The 15,172-nt window shown below is 50.1% G+C and overlaps 1 protein-coding gene across 1 annotated transcript in view; it reads right to left on the minus strand.

The window, feature by feature from the left end:
• Window positions 1–15,172, minus strand: part of LGR6 (leucine rich repeat containing G protein-coupled receptor 6) — a 173,013-nt gene that overhangs the window by 35,588 nt on the left and 122,253 nt on the right. Inside the window, exon 6 of the mRNA XM_058039639.1 lies at window positions 13,041–13,112. Coding sequence (XP_057895622.1) covers window positions 13,041–13,112 — 72 coding nt within the window. The remainder of the gene's footprint in view (window positions 1–13,040; window positions 13,113–15,172) is intronic.

The raw sequence follows: 15,172 nt of genomic DNA on the forward strand, positions 1-15,172 counted from the left end.
ACCAATCACAAACCCTCTCCAGGAGATGGTGGATGTAGGAAGGGTTGAACCTTGAAGGGTTCCCTTCCTTTTCCTGCCTTCCCTGAGGTACTTGGGCAATGCTTTGCTTGCCCAGCTCCATACTCTGCCACCTTCTCACTGCTGCCAGATTTGGGATGAAGCAGGGAAAGCTGCAAAAAGCCACATCACTGCTCCCACTGCACTGCTGGGGCACGGGCTGGGGTGGCCCAGGAGGGCTCTTGGCCCAAGGGAACTGGACCTGGCAGTGCTGCCCCAGCCCTGGGGTCTGACCAGTCCCTCCCAGTGCAGCTCTGATCTCCACTGAAAATCTCAGCAGTGTCCAGAGTGTGGCTGTTCCCCCCAGGACTTCTGTCTGCTCTCCTGTCACTTTGTGTGTGACCTGTGGGGTTCCCCACATGAAAAAGCTCATTGGTTGTTGCTCATCCTTAATAACTCAGCACAGTAATTTCCTTTTATTTTTCCCTCATTCTTATCCCAGGGATTAGGAAAATTCCTCAGCACAGGCATTGTCTTCCTGGAATAATTAAAGGAATGATTAAAGGACAACCCTTCCCTCCCCAGCACTTTGATTTCATCAGTTTCTCATCCAGAACACCAGGAATATTCCCCTGGATCAGCTCAAATATCCCTTTCTGTGCCATGAGGAGTTCCTGCACTCCCAAAGAACCCGGGAACAAAATTAGAAATCAGGGAGAAAAAGCAACTGAGGGAAAGGACCATCCAGCCCCAAATTAATCCCTGAATTCTGCTGTTTACTCAGGGAAAGAACACAAGGAATTTTTTTCTCTCCTTCTTTTTTTAAAAGGACAGGAGTGTTGTCCTTTTTGGCACAAAGGAAATCAAAGGCAGCATTCCTTGGTGGAACGATGGCAACACACCATGGCCATGGCCATGGCTATGCCAAGCAATAGGGAAGCCTCACAACAACAAAAATAAATTAAAAATAATGAGCATGACATAAAGGAGATTTCCCCATTATCAAGGGCTTTTGAAAGTGAAATCAGTCAGGCAAGAGGTTCAGAACTGATGTGCAAGAGCAATGGCTGTGAATAATCCCTTTCCTGAGCTAGGCTCAAAGCTACCAGCTCTAGCACGGCAGTGGGATGGCAGGAGGAGCCTTGTCTGTTCTTCTGCTTGAGATGAAAGCCTCTGAAAGGTCACCCAGTCTGCCCAAGACACAGTGAACTGGCTGGCTTTCCACTGTTTTCATTGCTAGAGGGAGCCTATAGCTTCATATTTGGATGATCTTAACCAACACTGTTGTTTATTTAGAAATAAAAGTAAGTTGACATCAAAGGCCCAGTTATTTTGGGCTTTAACTGCCAGGGTGATTTGAAGCTGACAGCAAGCAGGCTGGAACTATTAATATCTTCAGTCATGCCAAAAGGAGACAAGGAGGGGAAAGAGTCTCAGGTCAATTTTCTGCCTGTGAGGGACTATTAGTGGTTCCACACAGGAAGCCAAAAAAAAAAATTATATAGTACTATAAATTCTTCCATAAGCCACAAAACACCACAAATTTGCAGCTAATAAACCTGAAGATGAAGTGAGATTAGAAGCTGTAGATGGGACATTTGCTGACTATTTCAGTCCCAGTGGGGTTGGAGATGTTACCGTGGTGCCTGGAGGGGACTTTTTGTGCAGCCTTCTCTGAGGACCTGCATTTCCACCTGTCCTGTGCTGGCACCTCATCAAGCTGCCAATAAATGTAATTACTGCCTCTGCTAGTTCTGCTGGTTACTGTGGGCAAATCAAGCACTGGAAATGATTTAATTGGTAGTCTGGAAGCCCAAGGGGGCCATGGTGACCATGTAGTTTGTCCTCTTGCCCAGTACTGAGCAGAGAGCTTTACCCAGACTCCATACATCCAGTCATGGCTTGCCAGATCAGTTCAAATATGAAAAATAACTGCACAATCTGGTGCTGTATTTTATGGGATCACAGATTCATTAAGGTTAGAAAAGCCAAGATCATTGAGTCCAAGCATTAACCCCACACTGGAACATGTCCCTAAGCACCCTAAGTGGTTTTTTGAATGCTTGCAACACTTGATGTTGTGTAGCACCAGCCCAAAGCCCACTTTCCTGGCAGTGGCTATCGTGGCAATGGTCCCCTGAATGGGGAATAATTAGCATTATTCAACAAAAGGCTGAATAATTGCTTTATTCTTCTATATCACACTATACTGTACTATACTATACTATACTATACTATACTATACTATACTATACTATACTATTAACTTCTAACTCTTACAGACTGTCTGACACAGCTTTAACTTAATTGGTTAATTAATCTGAACACTATCTAGTGTCTAATTAAGAAACTACTCTTTAGTAAACGGTTTCCTATAACACATTCTACATGTGCACAACAACAGGTGCAGCAAGTGGAGATAAGAATTGTTTCTTATTTTCTTCTATGAGCTTTCTCACAGCTTCTCATAACTTCCCAGGAAATTCTAGGAGAGATGTGTCTCTCTCTGTTCAGAGGATATGTGATTACCACAGGTGGCAGCAGTGTGTGCGTGCCCTTGTGTAGCCACATTTCTCCTCACAGAGAAAAGCAAAGCCATCTTCCCAAGAATATTTCTGAGACTCACATTCTCTGAACCTCAGAGGATGATCATAACAATTCTTATCTCATTTGCTGTGCCTGTGTTTGTGCAAAAGTAGAATGCAATATAAAAATTGTTTACCCACAGTATTAGTGTTTTATTTCCTTGGCCTATCAGGGCCAGGCGGGTGTGTGTGTCGGGACTGTCAGCTGACAGTCACAAAGTTCTGTACAGTTGTGTGCAGAGTTGAGTGCTAAGCAAATTCAGTTTAAATATAATATAACATAGTTATATCTAGTTATATTATAGTTATATCATAGTTGTGTCATAGTTATATCATAGTTAAATTATAGTTATATCATAGTTATATTTTATCAGCTGACAGTCACAAAATTCTGTACAGTTGTGTGCAGAGTTGAGTGCTTAGCAAATTCAGTTTAGATATAACATAGTGTAATATAATATAAAATAATGTAGTATAATAAAGTAATTAATTAGCCTTCTAATAAAATAAAGTCAAATGCATCATTGTCTCCCCCTGGTCGAGGACAAAAATGTCCACTATACCCAACTTGGCCTGGGGGATGAGATGCTGCCAGTGCTGTAAGCATTGAGAGGAGGGAAGGGGGATGTGGAAGGACCCAGAGCACTTGTCTGGCTCCAGGCAATGTCCCCATCCCCTAAAGGAAGAGGGGCATGTTCACATGCACCACAGAGAGACAAAACACACCATGGGATTCATCTGCTAGGGTCAGTGTTTCCACAGGGACATGAATCATGCCCTAGAAAACCCCTTTTTTTTGCCAGTTATAAGGAGAAGCCAGGCTATGATGGAACTTGAGGAGTGCATGTGTGTCCCAAAGAAGCAGAGATGAGTTGCCCACTGTGGGGAGGTTGTCAGGTACTTGGGGTACATTATTCCTGCCAGGACCAAGCAGCAGTCTCTGAACAAGGATTCAGAGTCTGGAAATGTCCCAGCCTCTCCCTGACAGGGTTCTGCAGCACTTTACAGGGTTTCTGTGGCACTGATGGCCCATTGCTGACTGTCTGTGGGTTGTGCCTTGCACCCCTGCAGCCACCAGTCCCTCCCAGTGCAGCTCTGACCCCCACTGAACATCCCAGCAGTGTCCAGAGTGTGGCTGCTCCACCCAGGACTCGGGTCTGCTCTCTGACTGGCAGAGGTGATGGATAAATGTTTGATGTATTTAACCCTCTGCCATGCACATTCAGACACAAAGGGACCTCATTTCTGGGTGCTGGGACACACAGAAACACCCACGAGCTGATGGCTCAGGAGGCAGGCAGGGAGGAGGGGAAGGAGAGGAAGGCAAAGCTCAGGGAAGCCTGCTTTACAGCAGAGCATTCCCCAAGTGCAGGAAAGAAGCTGGGGATTTCTACCTGCTCCCCAAGGTGCACAAATGGCTGGGGATCAGCCCCTGGAGCTCTGCTGCTGGCAGGAGGGAGCAGAGCTCCTGTGCATCAGCACATCCATGGTGGAAACGTGCCCCCCAGCTGCCTCTGCTGCCCTTCGGCTGCCTGCATAGGCACCACTTCACATCACACAGCTCGGGAGGAAGAGGCACAGATAGCTGCTCCAGGAAAGGCTCTGGCAACAGGGAAAGGCTTTGGGCCAAGAGCAGAGGAGCTGAGGATCTGTGATGGTCACAGCACGTGTGCAGACTCAGAGGCTGGAGCTTGGAGAGCCCCAGTATCAGTGGCAGGGGGAGGCAGGCTGGAGAGCTGCTCAGGAGCAGGAGGGGGTGTGAGGGTGTGGTGGGCAAAGGGAAAACAAGGAGAGACCTGCAATGGAGATGAGCCTTACAGCAGAGCTGTGGAAAAGTGCAGCACCTCCAGAACCACCTTTTCACCTGAACTGCCTTCACTTTCTCTCTTTTTTTCTTTATAAACCTGCAAAATATCATGTCTGATATGGCTTGTGCTCTGCGAAAGCTTAGCCTGTTACAAGGCACTGACAGGTTCAGGGCTGAGCTGCACCAGGGAGGGCACGTTCCCAGTAGTCCAGGCATCAGCCTTAGGGGGAGAAGCTCTGGGAGGAGGGTCCAAGGGACACCCAGTCAGTGCCAGGTGTGTTTGTCATTTCAGTTTTATAGGTGACTCTGAGTGTTTGGAAAAGTCACTTTCCACACATACAGTGATCAGAGCAGTCAATGAACTTTATAGCTCTGTTCTTGTGCTGGGCACAGGGACCTGTGCAGCCAGGGCCCTGAGCTGTGGCCCTCTTTCCAAAAAGCCACATGTCCCCTTCCTTTCTCCATCCCCTCAGCCTGGGTACCTGAGTGCCTTAGGTTGCAAGATGTGGCTGGGGGTGTGAATTCTATCACCATCTGTCAGAGCTGGGGCAGTTCTCTGCTGTTCATGGGACAGTTTTTTCTTTATCTCTCCCACAGCCAACCCTCCCTCCAGGAGATCTCTGCTGTCCATGGCCACTGAGTGTCCCTGCAGGGCTGATCCAATCCCACCATCCCATGGGGAGATGCTCCGCCCAGGGGAGGAGCCAAGCATTCCTACCTGGATCCAATCTGAGCTTTGGGGCACCCCAGCAGCCTTTGCCCCCTGCATTGCCAGAGGAGCAGCTTTCTGCTGCCCTGCATGGCCAGAGGGAGCCCAGGCCCATCTGCAGCAGCCCTGGAGCTGCAGAGGAAAACTCCCCCCTTGTGCAGGATCCCTGCTGCAGCAGAGCCACAGCTGGCACTGCAGGAGGGCTGAGCCCCCATGGCATGGGGCTGGGACACCACCCTGGCACACAGGGGGACAGGGCATGTCCTCACTCTGTGTGTGTTGCTTTATATTTCTGCATTTCTATGATTTTTCCCCTAATAAAGAACTGTTATTCCTGCTATTTTTGCCTGAGAGCCCCTTAATTTCAAAAATTATGATTCAGAGGGAGGGAGTTTGCATTTTCCATTTCAGGAGAGGCTCCTGCCCTCCTTAGCAGACAGCTGGCTTTTCAAACCAAGACACTGAGCCTCTCCTGAAGTCCCTCCCATCCTCTGGCAGGGCAGCTTGGGATCACACAAGCAAGCCCTGCTGAACTGCCTAGGGAGCTGTGCTGACACTGTAGCATCAGGATGCTGAGGAAGTACCAGAGCAGCTCAGTGCAGCAAACAGGGTGTCCTTGAGGGGTCAGATCCATCAGCTGCTTTGGGAGTTGTACAGATTTGGCATTAACATCAAGAGACTGCACAAAAGGCTTCAAATTAAACATGCTGATGGAGAGAGATCCACATGAGGAGCAAGGTACCATTTGACAGACAGTTTTCTGGGAAAACAGCAAAGCCTGCCTGGCCCTTAAAGTGTTAAACAACCCTTGTATGAGCTGTGCTGGAGATATTTCCCATTTCCTTCTTCCTGCCTTCATTGCCCAAGGTGTACTTTATATTAATTTTCTTACTTTCTTTTCTTTTTTTTTTTTTTTTTCTCTCCCATAGAAAATCCAGCTCTCCAGAGGAGTTGGTAGGTTCCAGCTCTGCTCTGCATTTACAGACTCGACTAATTACCCAGATAATGGGATGGGTGCTGTGGTAAGGGCATTTCCTGTGAGGCAAGGTTAGGCAGATAAAGTGCCTGGAGCCAGAGGGTTTTGGATTCAGCCCTTCTGGGAGACGTTTCTAATTTATTAGTGCTATTTTTTAAAAATAAATTAAAAGGTTTTTAAATGAATGGAGGTTTGCTCTTTCCAAGTGATTTATCTCCTTTGTGTGATGGGCGGAGGAGCTGGCAGGGATGCAGAGGGGGAGGGAGAATCCAGGCAGAGAGGAAACAGCGGGGTCATCTCAGGTGGAGGGGATGGGCAGGGCTGCGTGGCCTCCCTGAGCACGTCCATGGCACACACAGGCTGGAGCTTTCCCAGAGGAGCAGCACTTCTGGGGCAGATTGTTCCTATTTTGGCTCCAGCCCAGAGACCTCCAGCACTCTGAGCTGGTCCTGGGGAGCAGCCATTGATTCCCCAGCCCTGCCAGGAGTGACCTTGGCGCTGCTGGGGCTGGCTGGGAAGGCAGGACACTGCCAGGACTGGCTTCTGCTCTCTGCCAGCACCAGCGGCTGGCTGAGTGAGTGTGCCAAGGCAGGGGAGCCCTGGCACTGTCCCTGCTCCCTGGGACCCAGCCGTGTCCATGACAGAGCCCACAGCAGGGCCACAGCTCTTACTGTGCGTTTTCCCTTTGCCTCAGCAGCCCCAGACAGAGCTCTGAGCAGGTGTTGGGGAATGTTGTTGGGGAAGATGAGACAGGAAAGCCTTATAAGTATGATTGCCTGGCAAAAGATTTTGAGAATATGGAAGCTAGCAGGTCAGAGCAGACCCTGCTAGCTTGGCAGAAGGGCCCAAAGAGGAGTTTTTAGGGTTTAAAATGTAACACAGTGTGGTAATATAATGATTCTTATAGGCTGTATGGAAATGCTAAAGGATTTGTATCTTGTACTAGATTGGTAGGTGAGAATGAGAATATTCAACACAGAAGATTTATGGTATTGTAATGGGAACTTCGTCCTCTTATTCTTCACTCTTGTCCTCTCTCTCTCACTCTCTCTCTCTCTTTGGGGCTCCTCTCTTGGGCCTGCTCCAGCTGTGGCTGGCAGCTCCCAGCAGGGCCCTGCACCCAGGCCCTTTGCAATAACCCACAAGTTCCCAGCCCTGGCTGCAGAGATCTCTGCTCTCCATCCATCCCCACCATCCTACCCCCTGATGCTCCTACAGAATGTGAGGTGGATTTTGTGGTGGGGACCCTGCACATGCTTTGCCAAGGTGCTGCCTGGCACTGCCAGCCCAGCTGAGCCACACCAGAGAGCACCAACCTGCCAGAGCCACTGCTGCTGCCCCCTACCTTGTACCAGAGCCCCCAGGGACTCTCATCCTCAACAGGATTCCTGTTGTGTGTGTGTGTGTGTGACAGTCAGCCCCCAGGGCCACCACCACCCTCTCCTGCTTGGACAAAACAGTCTGATGGGAGAATAAATAGCTTCCTCCTTTTCTTCAAAGGAGAGATCCTATCCCAGGGCCATCCCATGGATCTTCCCAAACCCTCCACCAAAGCAGTTGTGGAAGTGACTCACTGAAAATGCCACTGGGATGGGATCTCCAATGGCTGTTCCTCTGAAACCACAGCCGTGCCCTCCCTAGCATTCTGCCCCAGCCCTGAGCACAAGGTCTGGTGTTCCCAAAAACCAGTCTCTGCCATTGCAGGGATGCACCTGGCTGCAGCTGAACTGCTTCCATCAGCTTACCCTTAATACTTTTACTCACCAGGCTTATGACACACAAATCTCATCACAGAATTATGGGATGGTTTGGGTTGGAAGGGACCTTAAAGATCATCTCTTTTCACCCCTGCCATGGGCAGAGACATCTCTCACTAGCAGATGTCTAAACCCCTTGCCCTTCTTGCTGCTTTGTTAAAGACTGAGAAATTGAGTCTAGGATAAGCAGGAAATGTAGAAGTCAAGATCTTTCCATCCAAATGGCAGAATCAGGTGATGCTGCCAGATGTTTTCAGCAGGAGTTAAACATCCCAAAGGAGGATACACCATGGGGCAGGACTGACAGGGGAGATCTGGAACAGGGGAGCAATGCAAAGAGCATTGTGTCTGCAGTCTCAGCTCTTGGCATGCCTTGCACCTACTTCTTGCAAGAGATGGTGCCCTCTTGACTCTTTTCCATTTCAGCTCCCCATCCCTCACCCTCTCAGGATACCCTCACCCTGCTGTGCCAGGCTGTTTGCCATGGTCCAGACATTCACCCTGGCCACCTCTAGCCATGCCAGGGGGTGATGGATGTCCTTCCCTTGGTGTTTATGGTCTCCATGCCCAGCAGGGCAGTGCTGCCTCCTCCCTGCATTTCCTGTGGGCATCCCCTGACCTTACACCTTGTGTGGAGGATTGAGGCCATCACCCAAGGTGGCTACAGGAAGAATGTGTCACATCAGGGTATTTACACTCCCTTTTACTCTATGTCTTTGGGAAAGGGCTAAAAAATGCCAAGCTGCTCCCACTCTGACCATCTAATCCCTGGTTCCATGGCTCAGCTTGGGGCTTCTTCCCACAGCCCTGCAGGGTTGTTCTGTGCCATCTCTCAGGCTGGTGGGAGCTGGAGAAGGAATCTCACTGCTTTACAGGGCTCTTTCGAAACCCCTTTGGAACCTGGCCCAGGCTCTGAGCTGCTTCCAGCCTATCCTACCTGCCAGCTCTCCTTCCCAGAAAGAGAAGGCTGGGGGGGCGGCTGGGGAGCAGCCGGGTCTTGCCCTGACAGAGAAAATTTTCTTGGAGCTGCTTTCTCCAGTTTCATGCTGGTATTTGACTCATTGAGGCCTGGTGGGTGCTGCACATCTGCCTGTCCCCCATCAGTGAGGAGAACACTGTGCACTTGGCAGAGCTGACTTGTGCACAGGAGCTGCATGCAGGTCAATGCAAGGGAAATGTGAAGTCATTCATCTGGCTTCACCTCTTTCTAGATTTGCTGCCCTCCTGAAATATCAGGGCCAAGCCCTCTCCAAGAACAAAGATGCTCCACTGGGATCTGTTTTTGCAGAAATGCTGGAACTTGGAGCAGGTGAGCAGTGTGGTTGTACTTATGCAGCTCACACATTGCTGAGACCTGCACGGGGCAGTGCCTGCTGCTTCTCTCAGGGTTTTGGCATTTAATAAAAATAGAAGATTTCCTGTCTAGCTGAATATGAGAAGAAATATTTCCCTTAGGGAGACAGAGGTTTTTGCACCTAAAACTTCCCAGGCTCTTCTGAAAAACCTGAAACAATGTTTTCCATTCAAATATTACAGTTCTTCAACTATTGTGCCTGGTTTATAATCAGCATCTGGCCACAAATACTCATTTTAGGAACCCTGGAGAAATTTCTGTCTTCACCAACCCTTACCATCCTGCTGCCTTCCAGGAGGTAACACCCACGGGGTAACTGAGAGCATGGTTTGGCCTCCACAAGCCAAGAAAATGTGCTAAGTGCTGTCAACAGAATGTAATCATAATCTGAGTTAAAGGATAAATGTGGAGACTATAATCGTCTCCACATGCACAGGAGCTGAGAGGTGGAAGGTGGATGCAGGTCCAGCAGCTTGGCTGGGACACTGCAGCCAAAAGTTTGGCAGTTTTTAGCCCCAGAGCTTGCCCAGCTTTGGTCAGCAGACAGGTGGGTGCTCAGGATTGACATAGGGGTGGCTCCACTTGAGGAACACCCATTCCTCAGGGGTCACTGAGCTGGAATTCCTGCTGGCCCAAAGGAGAGACTTGGGTGTTCAGCCAAGAGGAGCAGAAGGCCTCTCATTGCTCTGGAGGACCCTTTTTCAGAACAATCAGACGTGGAGGAGAGTCTGGAGCTCTCTGCCCCAACACTGTCCTGGGGTTGTGGGACCCTCACACCCATCCATCCTGCAGGGCCTGGGCACAGCAGAGCCCTGTTCCACCAGGACCTCGCTTGGAGGCTGGATCCTCCCAGGGCTCCTGATCAGCAGAGAAGAGACAGGGCTTGCAGAGCTGCAGAGCCCCCAGATTGCTGCACAGCCCTGGCCATGCAAGCACTGGGAGCAGCAGCAGGGGACACGGAGCTCCCCAGGTGCTGGGTGACATCTCATATGGGGGCAAAAAGCAAAGAAAGGGTGAGAGTGGGAGCAGGAGAGAGGGAAAATGAGCATTCAGCAGAAATGGCTGTGGAAACAGAATTATCTCCCAGGGCTATGAAACCCTTTAGTTTTTCCCATGGCAAACAAGGGGCCATCCTTTCCTCTGGAGCTCCATCCTGCTTGGGATGGGCAGCAGCATCCCTAACCACCCTGGCTGCAGAGAAGAGTTGCCCAGATGCAGGCTGGGATGTTGCTGCATGTCTGCTACAGCCCAAACAAGGCTTTCTTCCATCAGCGAGTTCTCTGCTTCTTCCTGCAGCTCCTGCCTTTGTGCTGCCTGGGTGCCACAGCTCTGCCCTCACACATTTGCCTGTGACCACCAGAAATGACTGGGGAGAAAGCCAAGCTGGGACCCGTGGGTCACCACTGGAGACCATCCATCAGCCTCCCACCCCTGGCACAGCTCAGCCTCTCCCCAGCTGAGCCCTTCTGGGTGGCCACAGGATCTGCCAGTCTGCAAGGCAGAGACAATGTGTGTCATGGTCGTGCCCTGAGGAGTGTGTCTGGGGACCAGGGGTTTGCCTGCTGCTGCCACTCTTGCCTGATAGCTGCTGTTGGCACCACGCTGGGCACAGAGGGGCCCTGTCTCCTTGAGTGGCACTTGAATGCTGGGAAGCAGCATCTCCTCCTGCCATGACCTGGACCCCCTGGTTCTCCTGGCAGGAATTGAGGGCCTGACTCCGACCCCGAGCCTGCATAAAGGGACATATTTCTGCACAATTGAAGGCATCAAGCACCTCTTCCAGTCTTTCAGAGCCCCAATTCATGTGTTTGCTTGTTTATGTTTCCTCCTGGGCCCATGCACAGCACATGAGGCCCAGGCCGCTCATGCAGCTGTCACAGCACAGGGAATGTGTGGCCAGGCTGTGGGATGAAACTGTCCCTGAGCTCAGGGTGAGCTCCCTGCTGCTAATCACAGAAGGTTTGGCTTGGAAGCAACCTCAAAGCCCATCTCATTCCAGCCCTGCCATGGCAGGGACATCTTCCACTATCCCAGGTTGCTTCAAGCCCTGTCCAGCCTGGTTTTGGACATTTCCAGGGATGGGACAGCCACAGCTGCTCTGGGGACCCTGTGCCAGGATCTCAGCACCCTCACAGCCAAGAATCTCTTCCAACTATCTGATCTCAATCTACCTTCCTGAAGGTGTGTCCTGGAGGTGAGTTCATTCCTGATTCCCATCCTCCCTGCAGTCTTCTGAGGGATTGTTTCCCAGCCACACCAAGCACAATGAAATCAGCTGGCTGCGGGTAATGCCAGCAGACACAAGATCCCCTCAGAGATACCCCTGACATCCCCTCAGAGATACCCCACAGAGATCCCTTCAGAGATCCCCACAGAGATACCCTCAGAGATCCCCTCAGAGATCCCCACAGAGATCCCCTCAGAGATCCCCACAGAGATTCCCTCAGGGATACCCCACAGAGATCCTCAGAGATAACCCCACAGAGATCCCCACAGAGATCTCCTCAGAGATCCCCTCAGAGAAGCCCACAGAGATCCCCTCAGAGATCCTCACAGAGATCCCCACAGAGATCCCCTCAGAGATCCTCACAGATATCCTCAGAGATCCCCTCAGAGATCCCCCTCAGAGATCCCCTCAGAGATCCCCATAGAGATCCTCACAGAGATCCCCAGAGAGACCCTCACAGAGATCCCCACAGAGATCCTCACAGAGATCCCCAGAGAGATCCTCACAGAGATCCCCACAGAGATCCTCACAGAGATCCCCACAGAGATCCTCACAGAGATTCCCTCAGGGATACCCCACAGAGATCCTCAGAGATAACCCCACAGAGATCCCCTCAGAGATCCCCTCAGAGATTCCCCTCAGAGATCCCCTCAGAGATCCCCTCAGAGATTCCCCTCAGAGATCCCCTCAGAGATCCCCACAGAGATACCCCACAGACCCCAGAGGACTTTAAATGCCCCAAACTCGAGTCAGCCTCTCACTTTGGTGGTCAGGTATTGGGAGGCTTTAGGACCATGCCCATTTGCTGAGGAAGGAGACACAATCCCTGAGAAGGGAATGCATCCCAGCTCTTGGGATTGCACCTGGACTGGACTGGTGTCCAGGGCCTTAGAACCTCTTGCTATCCACCCTGCCCACATGCACAGATCCCCCTGCAGCAGCAGCACAGGCACAGGAGGAAAGCCCAGGCTCTCACTCCCCCATTGGCATCATGCCCTGGGCATCCACTGGTGCTAGGAGCCAGCCCTGCTGCTGCCCTCAGTGCCTGGGGACCAGGGACATGTGTAGGGCTGACCCCCTTTCCTCTATGTGGAAATGGATTTGTAGAGACTTCTTAAAGCTTGACAGAAGGCTCAGATAATGTGTATCTGTATGTAAACTTTGAGATAAGAAATGTTGACTTAGATATGTTATGGAACAGGACATTGTTGAGAGAGAAATGGAACTAGAAATAAGTTTCAAAGGATGGTTTTGTAAATAAGACTGGATACTGTGGAGAAATAGAATTATGAAAGATGCATTGTAGTGGGATTCATAAGGGGTAATTTTAGATAATTGGTTTTAAGGCATTTGCAGCATGGCAAGGCAAAAAGCTGATAAGCCAAGAAACACTTATAATGTATTGAAATTAGGAAATAGTTGGCTTCTGATTGTGATGCTGTGAATTATAACATCTGTATTGTCTCACCCTTCACATGAGACTGAAAATAAAATAAAATAGAAGTTTTTGAAATGCCTCTCAGTTACCCCATCTGTGGGTCAGAAATGGGGTTAATCTGACAATGCATGCTGTGCTGGGGGATGAACACACCCCGTGTTTTTAGAGCAGAGAATAAACAGGCACTCACAGGGTTTCCAGGCTGTGCAGCCCATCAAAGCCGTTAGCTCCCAGGCTTTGGATCCGGTTGTTGTGCAGGTGCCTGTGGACAAAACAGAGAAGGTCACTGGGGGTGCAGGCTGTCCTTTTCCTCTGGTCCAGAACATCCTGTAAGCTGAGCACTGCCTGGGCTGGGATGCCAAGGGCACTTATGGGGTTCCCTCTCTTACCCCATGAGACACATGTTGGGTGCAGTAGTGCTTGCAGAGCTACTGAGCTCCCACTCCTCTCAGGAATTCCAGGCTCATGTAGGAGTTTCCCTGAGATCTCCACCTTCACAGCTGCCAGGTGGCTGTGGATGAACATGCTTAAGCAAGAAGCTTCAAGAAACACCCTAGAACTCACCTTACCCTGGGCTCAACCCATCTGTGGCTTCACCAGCTGCTCATGGGCACTGGGTGCTATCTAAGGACACAATTGTATTTGGGCTCCTTGGAGTCTTAGTACCAGCAAGAAGACTTTGAATGCAAAATCATCCTGTTAGTCACAGTTTATTATCTTCACATGTGAAAGGGGAAAAAAAAGGAAAAAAGAAAACACTGCCAGCTCCTGGACCAGCTCCAGTTTGATTGCAGTGAGAGTTGTCTTCAGCTCAGTGCTTCAGAGCGCCTGGCTGAAGTGCTGGGGCTATGCCACAGGCTGATGCACATTCTCTGCACCATAGGAACAGTTTTTTCCTGTTCCCCTTCATCCTGCTGCTACATGCCACAAACACCTATTGCTTACAGGCTTGGGAGCTCCCAGCCTTAACATTGGCACTGGGAAGCCATGTGCTGGGGGGCCCTGCAAAGCCACCTAGGGTAATTTTGCCTTGGAAGCTCTGTAGGTGATGAGTTTCTGGAGTTCTGGGTTCTGTGTTTCCATGAATCCTTCACTTCCCTGTCTCAGTCTTTTGGCAAACCCAAGCCCTTAATCCCTGGATTCCTCATCTTGGGTTATCACAGACTCTTGTGTATGTGTGCACATCTCAGTGCTTCTTCCATATCACTTCTTCTGCAGCTATGACTTGTAGCTAATTGTGCATCTCCCTCTGAAATTCCACTCAAAGGCACCTCTGAGTCCATGGACAGACTTCTTGTGAGCAGTCTGAGAAAAGTCTGCTGAAAACAGGAGAAGACAACCCACTGCTGCCCAGTCTGCACTTCTACCAGCCTGCACTTCACCCCCTTGATGATGCTCTGTGTGCTGACTGCCCACCAAGGTCTCTCAGGAGGGGTTTCCTCATCAGTTCAGATTCTCTTTTAACACCAAGTCCCTATGGTGATTTGCTGCCGTACCATTCCCTTTGGGGATCATTTTGTCCCATGCCCGTGGTAGCACTAGCAAGGGATGCACCAGCCTTTGTCCAATGCTGCTGCCTCCTCCCAAGAGCCTGGGGGAGGCTCCATCCTGGCAGGTGGATCAATGATTTTTTCATTATTTGCTGCTTGATCTAAATGTGTCTCAGCTTGAAAAATCTCTCCCTCCACCTGGATTTGAGCGTGAGCTGTTTGGCTGAGCACAGACAGCTCCCACTGCCAAATATTGTAGGGTAAAACAGGAGGAAGCTGGGAGTGCTGCCCTAGCCAGGCTCTAGGGCAGTTTGGTAGGCACCTGCAAAACAGAAACCAGCCTGAGAAGGATGTTTGTCACTGGGATGAGAACATACAAACATTTCAGAGGAAGGGGAAGGGAAGGGGAAGATATCTGATAAAATATGTTTTGCTCCTTTGAGCAAACGGGAAAAAAGAAAAGGATGTTGCCTGCAGGAAAACTTGGATTGTGACTTTTAGAGGAGAAAAGAAGCCTGAGATCAAAATGAGAATCTTATGGGAGAATTTTCTCTTTGTCACAAGAAAAGAAGTTCGTGCCCAGATGGTTTCCTCCATCAAAAGTTAGCACTTCTGGTCATGCTGCCTTCTCTTCAGCTGGTGCTGAAAACCACTTTGAGCTCCTTTGCCACTGGATACTGCCTTTGGCAAAGAGAGGGTTGGGGTCTGGAGTTGCTGTGGGATCACATGAAGAGGTACCACAAAAACCACATATCAGGTGTGAGGGGACAGTGGGGAACAAGGGAATGCTGAGTGCCAGCATTCTGGATGCTCCCTGGAGCTTTGTCAGGAT

This window comes from Melospiza georgiana, chromosome 23, assembly GCF_028018845.1.
Source record: "Melospiza georgiana isolate bMelGeo1 chromosome 23, bMelGeo1.pri, whole genome shotgun sequence".
Lineage (NCBI taxonomy): Eukaryota > Metazoa > Chordata > Aves > Passeriformes > Passerellidae > Melospiza > Melospiza georgiana.